Source organism: Juglans microcarpa x Juglans regia, chromosome 8D (genome assembly GCF_004785595.1).
Source record: "Juglans microcarpa x Juglans regia isolate MS1-56 chromosome 8D, Jm3101_v1.0, whole genome shotgun sequence".
NCBI classification, from domain to species: domain Eukaryota; kingdom Viridiplantae; phylum Streptophyta; class Magnoliopsida; order Fagales; family Juglandaceae; genus Juglans; species Juglans microcarpa x Juglans regia.
The window spans coordinates 34,057,788-34,071,451 of record NC_054608.1 but is presented as its reverse complement, the minus strand read 5'-3'; the positions used below and the strand labels follow the sequence as shown (position 1 = coordinate 34,071,451).

General features: G+C 37.0%; 3 protein-coding genes and 1 non-coding gene across 7 annotated transcripts; 3 read left to right on the top strand and 1 right to left on the bottom strand.

Annotated features, from left to right (window-relative positions):
* Window positions 1-3,903: 3,903 nt before the first annotated feature.
* LOC121242457 (disease resistance protein RUN1-like) lies at window positions 3,904-7,229 on the top strand (the record flags this gene model as incomplete). The annotated part of the gene is made up of 4 exons (XM_041140308.1): window positions 3,904-4,420; window positions 4,996-6,094; window positions 6,568-6,855; window positions 6,945-7,229. Coding segments are annotated over exons 1-4 (2,175 nt in total), but the record flags the coding sequence as incomplete, so codon positions are not given.
* Window positions 7,230-7,237: 8 nt separating this feature from the next.
* On the top strand, window positions 7,238-8,892 carry LOC121242948 (disease resistance protein RPP2B-like). The gene is made up of 2 exons (XM_041140991.1): window positions 7,238-7,973; window positions 8,074-8,892. The coding sequence occupies exons 1-2, from the start codon at window positions 7,326-7,328 to the stop codon at window positions 8,632-8,634; spliced, it is 1,209 nt and encodes a 402-aa protein (XP_040996925.1). The 5' UTR covers window positions 7,238-7,325; the 3' UTR covers window positions 8,635-8,892.
* A 2-nt stretch (window positions 8,893-8,894) lies between these two features.
* On the top strand, window positions 8,895-13,585 carry LOC121242951. Of its 4 annotated transcripts, none has more exons than XM_041140995.1 (9): window positions 8,895-8,953; window positions 9,071-9,223; window positions 9,398-9,467; window positions 9,600-9,671; window positions 10,107-10,151; window positions 10,392-10,485; window positions 10,531-10,587; window positions 10,711-10,785; window positions 13,257-13,585. In XM_041140995.1, the coding sequence occupies exons 3-8, from the start codon at window positions 9,413-9,415 to the stop codon at window positions 10,712-10,714; spliced, it is 327 nt and encodes a 108-aa protein (XP_040996929.1). In that variant the 5' UTR covers window positions 8,895-8,953; window positions 9,071-9,223; window positions 9,398-9,412; the 3' UTR covers window positions 10,715-10,785; window positions 13,257-13,585. The 4 variants fall into 4 exon arrangements, 3 of the variants coding, with proteins under 3 accessions (XP_040996929.1, XP_040996928.1, XP_040996930.1); XM_041140994.1 differs by lacking the exon at window positions 13,257-13,585 and adding an exon at window positions 10,932-11,266; XM_041140996.1 differs by lacking the exon at window positions 13,257-13,585 and adding an exon at window positions 10,925-11,266.
* On the bottom strand, window positions 12,394-12,512 carry LOC121243759. Its single transcript, XR_005936249.1, has one exon. It is a non-coding gene; the product is annotated as a 5S ribosomal RNA (ribosomal RNA).
* Window positions 13,586-13,664: the final 79 nt, after the last annotated feature.

The window sequence follows — 13,664 nt, the reverse complement described above, 5'->3', positions numbered from 1 at the left end:
TCAAGCTCGTGGTACTCCTCTTATTTCTCATCTGATGTATGCGGATGATATTATTATTTTTGCTAATGGTGGTAAGAGGTCCATGCGGGGTTTGATGGAAGTGCTGAATACTTATGAGAATTAGACGGGGCAAGTTCTTAGCAGAGAAAAAAGTGCTTTGTTTTTTTCTAAAAGAATCTCTCATGCTAGGAAACATTCCATCCTCCGCTTCATGGGTTTTTCGGAAGGTTCTTTTCCTTTTAAATATTTAGGTGTCCCTGTTGTGGATGGCAGACTTAAAGTTGGTGATTTTGGTGAGCTGTTGGGAAAGATCAAGAAGAAGATTGCTGGTTGGAAGATGAAAATGCTTTCTGTTGGTGGTCATACTATTCTCCTTCGTCATGTTTTATCAAGCATGGCGACTCATCTTTTGGCTGTCTTAAGTGTTCCTAAAAGTGTGCTTAATATGTTGAATAGACTTTTGAGCTCCTTTTTTTGGGGCGAGTCTGATGGTAAAAGCAAGAGAAAATGGGTTGCTTGGAATAATATTTGTAAGCCTATTGAGGAAGGAGGCTTAGGTATCTGGGCTTTTGGGGACATTCAGAAGGCTCTTCATTTGAAACTTGCTTGGCGTCTGATTACTAGCCAGTCTTTATGGGCAGATTTCTTTAGGGGGAAGTATGTTAAGGGTAATCATCTATCATTGTTGACGCATAATAAGGGTACGCGTTTCTGGAAATCTATTGTTAAAAGTATTCCTGATGTTCTTAATAATTCTAAGTGGCTCGTTTGTGATGGTAATATTTCTTTCTGGCATGACAATTGGATGGAGGGTGGTCCTCTCAGTAGGTCTTATCCTGTAATTGAGCAGCCTCTATTGAAAATTACTGAGTGTCGTCTCGACAATGGGTGGGATGTTCCCCTTCTGGAAAGGCTTGTGGGCCCCCAAAAAGCTTATGATTTGTGTAATTTTTTTGCTAGGAGGAAGGATGGTCAAGATGTCTTAATATGGTTAAATGACACGGCTAGTAATTTTACTACTAAAAGTGCCTGGGATTTCATCCGTGTCAGGGCGCTTCCTTTACCTTGGGTTGATTGGATTTGGCACAAGAGTCTTCCTAAGAAAATTTCTATTTTGATGTGGAAGGCTAATCATAACTGCTTGAGTGTTGATGAGAAAATTAAATCTGTTGGTATCCCCTTGGTTTCTAAATGTCATTGCTGTTCTGGGGGTCAGGTTGAGGATTTGAATCATGTGCTTTGTACTGGTGATTTTGCTCGTCAGATTTGGCGTCTGGCTGCGATTCAGGTGTTCATATGGGTGTCTTTCAAACTTGGAAGGAGCAAATAAATTTTTGGTTCCGTCGCGCGAATAAGTCTTCCCAGATTAGAACTATTTTTGGTCTTCTCCCGTCCATAGTTTCTTGGAAACTCTGGGAATGGCGTTGTAAAGCTAGGTATGAAGGTAAGGTTTCTAATGTGGAGTCGGTTTGGCATGTTATCATTTTTTGGCTTCGCAGGATTATGCAGCTGATTATGAAAGTTTCTAAGCTTTCTAATCAGGATGTAGCTATCTTAAATAGATTGGAGATCCCAATTTTAGCCCCTAAACCTAAGAAGGTGCGTGTGGTTAGATGGTCTAGACCTCAAGATGGTTGGATGAAGCTGAATACAGATGGTTGTAGTTTAGGTAATCCTGGGATGGCTGGCGTTGGAGGTGTTCTTCGTGACCATAATGGTAAGGTTCGCATGGCGTATTCTGTGTCTTTGGGTCAGGGTTCTAATAATTTTGCAGAAATGTGTAGTGTGTTGGAGGGGATCCGTAGATGCTATCATCTTGGGTTTTTTCGTGTTGAGATTGAGACGGACTCTCAGTCGCTTGTCAATTGGATTATTAAAGGGACTTGCAATATCTGGTATCTAGAGGATTTTTGGGATGAATTACATGACTATCTTTGATGCATGGATTATCATATTCGCCACATTTTTCGTGAAGGTAATGTTGTGGCTGATCTTCTGGCTAAGAAGGGTGCTGGAGGTTTAAACCGAGATATGGGGGATGAAAGTGATATGCCGACCCCGTTAAGAGGGATTCTTCGTACGGACAGGATTGGGTTGCCTAATATTCGCATCTCATAGGTTTGTCCTTGGTTTTTTTGGTTTTCTATGGTTTCTTTTATTCTTTGACTATTACTATTCGTTTGTGTGATCTTTCTTGCAGGTTTGGTTGTTTCTAGGTTTGTTTATGTTTTGTGTTATTGTAATTTGCACTACTGTGTATTTTGTTTTGGTTGGTCTGTTTGAGTCTTTGGATACCTGGGTCTTGTTATGATAATTTGTATCCTCCAGGTATCTTTTTGTAACCACGGTTTTCTTCCGCCACAAGTGAGGGCTATCAATAAAATTAGGGTACCGTCCTCTTTCTTAAAAAAAAAAAAAAGAATATCTACATCTATTTTATCAAAAAAATAAATTAATTCGAATTTCAAAATCTTCATAATTTTTATAGCTACACGGCAACATATATGATTATATTTATGCACGTAAAGTTTTAAAAATAAATAGCATTTTTCGGGAAAAAAAGAGAGCAAAAAACAGAAACAAGAATATGGCAGAATACTTATATTTATATAAATTCCATCTTGCTGTAAACTCAAGTTTCCTTCACTGAAGAATAAGCATTGAGAAATGATAGTTACAGTCGTGAGTGCACAAGTGCTGCACAATCATTTTGAAAAAAATAAATAAATATTGGGTCTACACATGAAAAAAAAATTAATTTTTTAATAGTGGATCCCACTCTTTTCAAAATAACTGCATGGAACTTACGCACTCCATGACTACACATAACATTACTCATAAGCATTAAGCAGCCCCTCCTTTCTATTTCCCCCATTCACATGCTTGATATTTTGATAGGATTTTAAGCACACAGATGAGTGCTGAATTTTATTTTTTTACAATGCTAGATTGCATAATATAGAAACTTATTGTAACACCAGTGGATAACTTTCCTCTGATCAGATGTAAAAGCTATGGCTTCTTTCGACATCAGCCATAGCTTGTACTGCTACAGCACCATATTTAATTTTTTGGGGGGCTAACGTCCTAATTAATTTCCTTTGATGTGATATATCATCAATGCTCCCACGTCAAGAAATCCCAAAAGTCTAAAGTTCATACAAGAAATTCAATAGAGCAATCTTAATGGCCGGTGTTTGATGTTGACGTTTGTCTAATTTACGTGGAAGGACTTAAATGATATTGCAAGTTGGCTTAGCAAGAAACTTAATTCCCACGCAACTTCATTGAAATTTGTACTTGGAAGAAGATAAATAAAACAGATTCGCGTCATGTCGACAAAGATCAGCTTTCTCAAAAGAATTAAGGTGCATGAGAGAAACTATATAGGAAGTCAAGTTTAGGGGGTGGATTTGTAAAAATTATTATAAAAAAAAAAAAGGGAGGCAAAAAACTAGTTAAATGGTTATTTGCTTGGATTTGTAGATGCATGATCAAAGTCTTGCCTAGGAATAAAAAGTTCCATAATTTGGGTTAAAAAGTAAACTAGTAGTCATGGTTTGCCTTTGAACTTTGAACTTTTACTGATCCTTATCTTTCCAACTTTTATCAAATTAATGAGACAAATTATAAGTGGGTACGTATCCTGGACGTTTGCTTTACGTTGAAGGCATTTTCGTCAAAGCCGTATAAATAGGTGCAAGTTAACTTAAGTTCAAAACCGTTAATATTCAATAGACTTTAGACTTTTGGTATATCCTAAGATGAGACTATTGGTATATCCTAAGATGAGTAGTTGACGAGAAGTTTGACCCACTTCTCTATTATTATTTATTTGCAATGAGTACTCTATAATTGGACCTCTTGGTGAATACTAATTAATCTCGCATACACATCAGAGGATGAGCACTTCTTCCATGGCCTTTCAACTAGGAGCTTCTTCCTCTCTCTCATTCTCTTCTTCTTCCATTCGTAGATGGACTCGCGATGTATTCTTGAGTTTTAGAGGTGAGGATGTTCGCCAAAACTTTATTTCTCATCTATACCATGCTTTGCATCAAAGGGGAATCAACACTTACATAGACAACAATCTCGAAAGAGGAGAGGAAATTTCGTCAGAACTTTCCAAAGCAATTGAAGGATCAATGATTTCTATCATTGTACTCTCTAAGAACTATGCAGAGTCTCGATGGTGTTTAGATGAACTATTGAAGATCCTCGAGTGTAAGGAAGTGGTAAAACAAATTATTTTACCCTTGTTCTACGAGGTAGATCCGTCAGAGGTACAATATCAAAAAGGGAGTTTTGGAGAAGCATTCGCCAAACTTAGATATAAGTTGAAGGATGAAGTAAAGGTCACAAAGTGGGAGGCAGCTTTGGAAAAAGTAGCCAATTTGTCCGGACTCGAATTAGGGGACAGGTATTTCTTATGAGCTGTGCTTATATATATATATATATATATATAAGTTTATATATGATGTTAAAGAGAAGTTTATGGGGAAAATTTCGACAAATCCCAGATCTGGGAGTTTGCAAATCTGTGAAGATCATATGGTGCCATCCAAACTATTTGATATTTATTAGTTTTTTCGGCATTGAGTTTTATGCATATCATACTTAAAATAGAAATATTTTCTTACTGAGGGATTTAATATCATACTACCACAATAATTTCGCATGTTGTTTATACGAGAAACATAATAAAAGAAGTGAAATAAAACAAATTGAAATCTTCTCAAAATTATGGGAGGGTTAAATTCGAGAACGGAACAAAAAAAGTAGTTAAAATGTTTAATAATTCATATGAAGAATGAAAAATGTAAGTCGGAGAAGAGCACGAGGAAGAAGAAAGGTTATCTTTGACATGGTAATCTACTACTGTCATTTTGTAATGGAGAGAAAGAAAAAATGATATTGTTACTAAATCATCTTTATGTGTGTATTTATGTGACAAGTCTTAACTCTTTAAATTTCTTTTGTTTTATATATTGATAGGAATGAATCAGAGTTTATTCAAGATATCATTAAATGGGTGGATTCAATAATGGTAAATCGTACATTTCTTAAGGTTGCTATGCATCCAGTTGGAATAGAGGCCCGCGTACGAGACATTTTTCAACATTTAAATATGGGAAGGAATGATATTATATGCATGATAGGGATATTTGGAACCGGTGGAATTGGAAAGACAGCTATTTCAAAAGAGGTCTATAACAGGATTTCTTACCAATTTGAAGGAAGTTGTTTCTTGAAAAACATTAGAGAAACTTCAAAAGTAGGAGGTCTGATCCAGCTACAAAAGACACTTCTTTATGAGACTTTGGGAATAAGTTTGGAATGTCATGATACTGAAAAAGGCATCAATGTAATTAGGCATAGACTTTGCTTTAAAAGAGTTCTCCTAATTCTTGATGATGTGGATGACTTGGTTCAACTAGAAACATTGGCTGGAGCTCGTGATTGGTTTGGCTCAGGAAGTAGAATCATCATAACAACAAGAGATCAGCATTTATTAAATATATCTAAAGTTGATTCAAAATATGAAGTAAAGAGATTGGACCATAATGAAGCTCTTGAGCTCTTTAGTTGGCATGCTTTTGAGGAAGACAAACCTATTGAAGATTATGTGGAACTCTCTAAGCAAGTAATGCAATATGCTGAGGGCCTTCCACTAGTTTTAACAGTGCTAGGCTCAGATTTAAGCGGTCAGAATATAAATTATTGGAGAAGTACATTGGATAAGTATAAACGAATTCCTAGCAAAAATATTCAAAAAGTACTTTGTATAAGTTATGATGGATTGGATGATAATGAGAAGGAGATTTTCCTCGATCTTGCCTTTTTTTTCAATGGACAATACCTGGATCATGTCGTTAAAATATTAGATAGCTGTGGTTTCTCTCCGGAGAATGGTATCAAAAGGCTTATAGATAAATGTCTCATTACAATTACTACTTACAATACATTGTGGATGCATGACTTGCTACAAGACATGGGAAGAGAAATTGTCCGAAAGGAATCACCCAAAGAACCAGGCGCACGTAGTAGATTATGGTTTCATGAAGATATTCGCCATGTACTAGAGGAAAATACTGTAAGTTCTTAGATTAAAAGCCTTTCAATTGAACACTTTTTACTGGTAAAACTTACATGAAAAGTGTTGATTTCTTTTCATAACAAATTATGGTAAAGAAGTGCATATTAAATAAAATATCATATATGTATCGATAAATAATGTGGTCTTTCTTTATATTTCCAGCCTAAAGTAATGTATTTAACTAATTAGGGGAATCATTGTCCTTCAACCAACGTCTTTAAATATATATAATCATCCCTTTTCAAATACAAGAATGAGTTTTTTTAATCATGAGTATATTGCCTTATCTTATATGAGTGAATAGTTAATAATGTCAAGTAAATTTGAAAAAAGAGAAATTTTGAAGGTGATTAAATACTTTTGGATAATAATGGATATTATAGTTTTGATATTATAATTTTAACAAGTGCTTATAAATAAAGATTTTAACGATCTGACATTACTGGCAAATTTATGAATTTTCTTATTAGGGAACAAACAATGTTGAGGGGATAGAAGTGATTCTGCCTGAGGGCAATGATCATGACATGATACGCTTGAATCCCAAATCATTTGCAAAGATGAAAAGACTCAGATTTTTTAAAAGCCATGGTGCATACATTTCTGGAAGTTCACTTGATTATCTTTCTAATGAATTAAGAGTGCTTGATTGGTCAAACTGTCCTTTACAATCTTTGCCATCTAATTTCCGTGGAGAGAAGCTCTTTGATTTCAAGCTATATAGAGGCCGCATCCAGGAGCTTAGTGGGCAATTTAAGGTACAATTATTACTTTCAATAATTCCTTCTTTAAACTTGTGATGTAAACTTCCTCAAGGTTAATATACATATTTGTTGTTTTTCAACAGAACTTGACGAGTATGAGACTTTTTGAGTGTACGTTTTTAACCAAAATCTCAAATCTTTCGAGTTGCTCAAGTTTAAAGGAATTGGATATTATGGATTGTGAAAATTTAGTCGAAGTTCATGATTCTGTTGGATTCCTGGATAAGCTTGCCCGTTTGCGTCTTTATCAATGTTCCAACATGAAGATTTTTCCAAGGCGTCTCAAGTTGAGATCTCTAGAAGTCCTTACACTTTTTAATTGCTCAAAACTTCAAACCTTTCCAGAAATTGAGTGTATAATGGAATATTTATTATGGGGCACTCCAATAAAAGAATTGCCTTCATCCATTGGATACCTCACTCCTGCGCTTAAAGAGTTATTTTTGTCGCAATGCACAAAACTTATGCGTCTCCCTAGTAGCATTCATCAGTTGCAAAATCTAAAGGTGCTAACTTGTCTCAGTGACTGTATTAATGGATGCTGCAAGGACCTGATGCGTCTCCCAATCAGCGTTTCTCACTCGCAACATCTAAAGTGTCTTTCTCTAGAAAATTTTACAAATCTTGCAAAAGAAGAAATAGGTCTATCCATTGGGTACTCCACGTGTCTTAATCCTTCACAAATAACATTATCTAGAACGATTAAGAGGTCTGAACCAGAATCAAGTACTGAATTACGACGACAACTCTTGTCGTCGCTTTATTGGTATCTTGACGACTTCTCTATTTATAACACATCCACTTTGCAAGAGTTTGATCTATCTTGGAGTGCTGTTGTCAGCCTTCCTTCGACAATGAAAATATATGTTGAATTGAGGATTCTCAGATTGTGCCATTGTGAGAAACTTCAAGAAATTCTATATCTTCCACCAAATATACAAGAGCTATATGTCAGAGAGTGTTTCTCCTTGGAACGATTCCCAGAAGTATCAAGAAAATTTCAATTCTATACATCCTGTGGCTTGCGAGAGCTAAGATGGATTGACTTGTCCGGTTGCCATAAATTGGTAGCAAATATAGGGAGTCAAGTGCCAAATCCTTCATTTGTTGAGGTATGTCTGTATTTCTCTTTGCATTTTTTTTTTTTGTTGTAGGTGTTTGTGTTTACAAATTGCCTTGTGTTCATGAAAATATGTGGTACATGTTTAACAGGAACATATTCAAGACCATTCATGTGGTATTATATTTCTAGGGAATAAGATTCCTGATTGGTTTAGCCATACTAAGGAGATTTCAAATGGTGATGATTCTTGTGAATTGGATATTAGTGGTCCCTTGTATTTGGAAGAAATCATAGGTATTGTTTTTTGTGCTGTTCTTGGATCCGACCCGGATTACCCGTTGGGGCCCTTCTCCGGTATTTGTGTTTCTATAAATGGTAACATGCTTGTAAAAGCGACGTTTTGCTTATATGGAGGCTCGGATCATGTATATCTAAATTACTCGTTTGCAGAATGCATCGAGCAATTGCTGCGGTACCCAACAGAAGACAACCTGAGGTTTAGATTTTATTGTGATTCTTATAAAGTGATGTTTAAAAGTTGCGGAGTTCACATAATCTATAAGCATGCAGAGAATGAGAATTTAACAGTTGGGGAGTGCTCAGTAGATTCATCGAATGGTATCCAGCTTTCTAAGAGACGTCGAGATAATGAAGACAGCAACTTGGAATTCAATGGGTATCCACAACACAAGAGACGCTCTCAAGACTAGGGCAATTCAAATGCAAAATAGTTAGGCTCGCCACAATCGTATTCTTGCAAGCCATCTCACGCACAAATCACACCATCTTCTTCCTTCGATTGGAGTGGAATCCTCCGCGAACTTGTTCCCTGTCCGGGCTTTCAGGAACAACAAGATCTCTACTTCAAGGGAGTCTCGTCACCAACCAATTACCCTTCAACTCTCGAGCAAATACCCCAGTTAAACTATGATACTGGGCATTATAATGGCCTAAATTGAATTGGACATGAGGGACAGTGAGATGCCAGCAGAATTTCCAGATATTTTAGATGCATCTTTTGATTACTAGGTACTATAATATGGTTCTGTTACACTAGTAGAAAATAATAATAGTCGAATTCATAGTTTCAATGGGTGGTTTCTCGAGTCTTGTTTGGAATTCTCATTGCCTCTTTCTTCACATCAGTTCTCCAAGAACGATCAACGTGCAGTTATGCTTGTTTTGGCCTCTCTTCTGTTTTAGAAGACTTGTTAATGGAAAGATGAGTTTTTCGGTCGATCTGTCAAAGCTTTGCAGGTGATTTCTACTTCTCAGTCTGCTGACGGAGTTGAATTTGAGGTTAGAATTTGGAATTTAATCTGTTTTTTTTCCTTCATTTTTGATGCAGTTTGTTACTGAACAAAAATGACTTCTTTGCTTTTTATATCTTTACTGTATTTGTGAACTCCTTTCATCTGTTTGATACAGTTTTAGAGTGTTCAAATTTTGTGTATTTATTTTGAAAAAAAATAGGCTGTACCGAGAGGGATGTTCTTTTTCTTTGCACAATCTCTTAGGCAGCCTGAAGACACTCGTTGCAAAGGTAGGAACCAACTGCCCCCACTGTCATACTCAATATGTGTACTTATCCTCCATTTAAAACGATTCCACTTAATCATCTCACCTCTGTTCAATAAGCCTGAACCAATCTCGCCTCTGGTTTTGTTTGTTTCAGAACTCCCTAACCCCCATCGCAGCTCTGTTTTTCCACTTTTCCTCTTCTACTCTGTCGCCATGACAAAGCAAGGTCCGTTCTCTCTTTAGTCATCGCAATTTGATTCTTCTGCTCTGTAAATTCTATTTATATTGCTTCGCTCTTTCGTCAGAGCTCTCTGATTTTGTACAATACTTCCGTTGGATCTCGATATTTTAATATTGGAGATTCGTTTGGTTTGGAGAGTTTATTATTTTTTTAGTAAGGTCACCGATTGCGTTCAGGACCTGTAATTGCCTCACGATTGATCGTATAAACTTTAATTGAATCTTGGAATTCGTTCTTAGACGGACTTCCAAGTATTGCTATTTGATCGTTTCCTTAATGGTACTTAGAATTGTTCTTCGCCTTGCTGCTGCTATTCTCTTAATCATTATTAGCTAGCTTACGGTTGTTTCCTTGGAGCAGTTAATGCTGATGGTTTTTCGTTGTGTATTCTAATGAAGATTCAACTTCGATGTCTTGCAGATGATCTTGAACAAAATGCAAACACTTCTTTTTTTCCTCCTTGTGGTATGAATGATAACTTTTTCCCTGGTTGTGCTACATACTTATATTAGCTTGTGATTTCATTTTTTTTCCCATGACATGAATTAGTTAGTAAAATGATTTTCGCAAGTAAAAACATGAAAAATTAATATTGTACGAAAATCTATTTTATTTCAAATGGAGAGAAATTTGGTAGATATTACCTCATTGTGCTTCCAGTATAACATGAAACTTTACTTGCTATGGTGGGGCTTTTGAAACCAGTTTGTATAAGTTTCCACTTCAAAGGCACGCAAAGTGCCGCTTTGTGGGAATTGACATATTTAATGGGAAGAAGCTTGAGGATATCGTTCCGGGTGTGCATTGCTTGTTTATTATTTTCATTAATTCTTTCTTTTTGCAGGTTCCTCATGTTTCTCGCACTGATTATCAGTCGATTGATATCTCTGAAGACGGTTTTGTAAGTTTTATTTAGTAATCTTTACTTTACCATTTTTGGCAATGCTGTCATGTGATAACAAACAATCAATTGGGAATAGCGATTTTACTGATGTCAACCAGATTAACACTTGTTGTCGTGTAGGTGAGTCTTTTAATGGATAATGGAGACACCAAGGATGATCTGAGGCTACCCACTGATGACAATCTGCTCGGCCAGGTATCTATCTCATTGAGAAGGTTTTCGTTAACCTTGCAAATTGATTGTTCATCAAAAGCTTAGGAGTCCAGACCTTGGATAGATTCTCTATTCTTGTGTCTGTATAGACTAATATTTGTCTTTTATTCCCTGTGAAAGGATAAAAGATGGGTTTGGTGAAGGAAAGGACCTCGTGCTGAGCATTATGTCTGCAATGGGGGAGGAGCAGATCTGTGCCCTAAAGGACATTGGCCCAAAAAACTAAATATGATGCTGTAGCAGTAGCTATGGCTGATGTCAAAAGAAGCCCTTGCTTTTAGATCTGAGAGGGAAGTTATCTACTGGTGTTACAATAAGTTTCTATTAGATGCAATCTAGTACTGTAAAAAAAAGAAAATTCAGCACTCATCTGTGTGCTTAGAATTCTATCAGGCTTGTGAATGGGGGCCAGGAAATAGAAAGGTGGGGCTGCATATCCCTCAGTGAAGGGAACTTAAGTTTACAGCAGGATGGAATTTATACAAATATAGCTATTCTGCCATTTTCTTGTTTCTGTTTTAGCTTTGCCCTTCTTGGGGCTGTGGTTCGTTTCTTTTTCCTTTTACAGAATTTGAGGATTATGGGTTTCACTCATTGGAAATTCTTAAAAGAAATTCCGGATTTTTCAAGCACCTCAATTCTGAAGGAATTGATTGTCAAAGAGTGTAGAAGTTTAATTGAGTTGCAATATTTATGCACGCTTCGTCGTGGTTATTATCCAAATCTCGCGAAGAAGATGGGGGGATGATGGACAGTCCATATTGAGTCCAACAAATTATATTGGAGAACAACTACATGAATTGCAGCCTCCAACGAATTCAATCACTGCATTACAAGTGTAGAATCTACTAAATTGTTCGAATCAAATTTCTTTACCATGTTGACTTTTGTGTTTACTTTGCATAGTTCAGATCTATTGGGGACTGAAATTGTTAGCCTTTTCACGAGCATCAAAGGATTCGTTATATTTCCTCAAGAGATTGTCACAAACTTGAAGAAATATCAGAACTTCCACCAAATATAACAAATGTGAAATGCTGAAGGATGCAAATCATTAGAAAGATTTGCAAAAGTATAACAACTACATAATAGAAGCTTCCTAGTTCCAGGAACATGCAATCGACATAAGGAGTTAATGTAACGCCCCAATGGAAGGCCCAAACCACATGGCCTATACTCCAAAAGGACTAGTCAATGATACAATTGGAGCTCCACTAGAACCTTATAAAGAGCAAGAACTTCTCCTTCCCAAGCAATGTGGGATCCCATACACCACCTACCCTTATTCATATCATATGGGGTATCACAATCTACCCCCTTAAATTCCCGACGTCCTCGTCGGGCCTGTCCATTGTAGGTGGCACGGCTCAAGTCTCACATTTCTGGTTGGGATAGGCTCTGATACCATTTGTAACGCCCCAATGGAAGGCCCAAACCACATGGCCTATACTCCAAAAGGACTAGTCAATGATACAATTGGAGCTCCACTAGAACCTTATAAAGAGCAAGAACTTCTCCTTCCCAAGCAATGTGGGATCCCATACACCACCTACCCTTATCCATATCATATGGGGTATCACAATAAAACGATGGGTGCAACATGAGGACTTCCCAGGAGGTCACCCATCCTAGTACTACTCACGCCCAAGCACGCTTAACTGCGGAGTTCTGATGGGATCCGGTGCATTAGTGCTGGTATGATCGCACCCAATGGAAGGCCCAAACCACATGGCCTATACTCCAAAAGGACTAGTCAATGATACAATTGGAGCTCCACTAGAACCTTATAAAGAGCAAGAACTTCTCCTTCCCAAGCAATGTGGGATCCCATACACCACCTACCCTTATCCATATCATATGGGGTATCACAGTTAATAACTTCACACATAGCATCTATGCCCCAAGCAATTACATAAATAATAAACTCCCCATAATTATGATTGGGATCCATGATGTTAGAGGCACTTTGGGAATTGGGATGTATTTTTCTTGGCTTCATCTCATGTGAAATCAGCATTATTACTCCACATGGCAGCGCTGTTCTCATGGATTGATCATTGATGTGCATAATGCATGTTGTTTTTTATTTCTGAATAAAGTAAACTTCATTACTAAATAAGGTCTTAGTACAATAAGCTAGTAATTTCTACTAATCTATTATGTGATCCGATACATCTGGTGGATCCTTACTGCTATGAAAATCTAATAGACATTGTGGGATTTTGATTTAGGGTATGCTTTCTATTACAATATTGGATACTGCCCGTTGCGCAATGGCATGCGCACATTGATTTTGAGAGCGATTTATTTTAACCCTTCCATCTTTCAAAGTTTTGTAGTATTAATCATGTGTCTCTTATGATACCTTCTACAAGCCGCTCTTGATTTTCTTGTGGGTCCTTTAGAGCTGATATGGTTCTTTAAGAGTTTTCTTCTACTATGATATTTTTTAGGTGTTTGGATTGTGCTTCATGTACTCCTATGAATGCTGCCATAGCTTCTTCTTGATTCGGATTGCAGCTCCCTGAGTGCTCAGCTATTATGAAAACAATTTTGCCACTGTGTGATCTGCATATGGCAACGGAGGCGCCAACTTCTACAGCCCACCAGGCAGCCGCTCCTTCGCAGTTTTGAATTTTGTCTTTGATTTAATGAGTCATGCTTTGTCTTTGATTTAATACATTTGAATTTTGCATCATGATTCGTGCTCTTAGGTGCCCCAAACTTGGATCCTCCAAGCTTAGCCCCGGATATAATTATCAGAAACTTTATCTTTGGTACCTTTGTAAGAGTCAACCCCTGCAAATTAAAACATGATGGTTTCACTTTGCACCTACGAAATGCTACATGAAGAATGCCTG

Bases quoted from the DNA above. Each gene is read 5' to 3' on its own strand.
- LOC121242948 (XM_041140991.1), top strand. From the start codon at position 7,326: ATGCGTCTCCCTAGTAGCATTCATCAGTTGCAAAATCTAAAGGTGCTA. The intron at 7,974-8,073 runs GTATGTCTGTAT...CATGTTTAACAG, and splicing joins CAAATCCTTCATTTGTTGAG to GAACATATTCAAGACCATTC.
- LOC121242951 (XM_041140995.1), top strand. From the start codon at position 9,413: ATGTTCTTTTTCTTTGCACAATCTCTTAGGCAGCCTGAAGACACTCGT. The intron at 9,468-9,599 runs GTAGGAACCAAC...TGTTTGTTTCAG, and splicing joins TGAAGACACTCGTTGCAAAG to AACTCCCTAACCCCCATCGC. The intron at 9,672-10,106 runs GTCCGTTCTCTC...GATGTCTTGCAG, and splicing joins TGTCGCCATGACAAAGCAAG to ATGATCTTGAACAAAATGCA.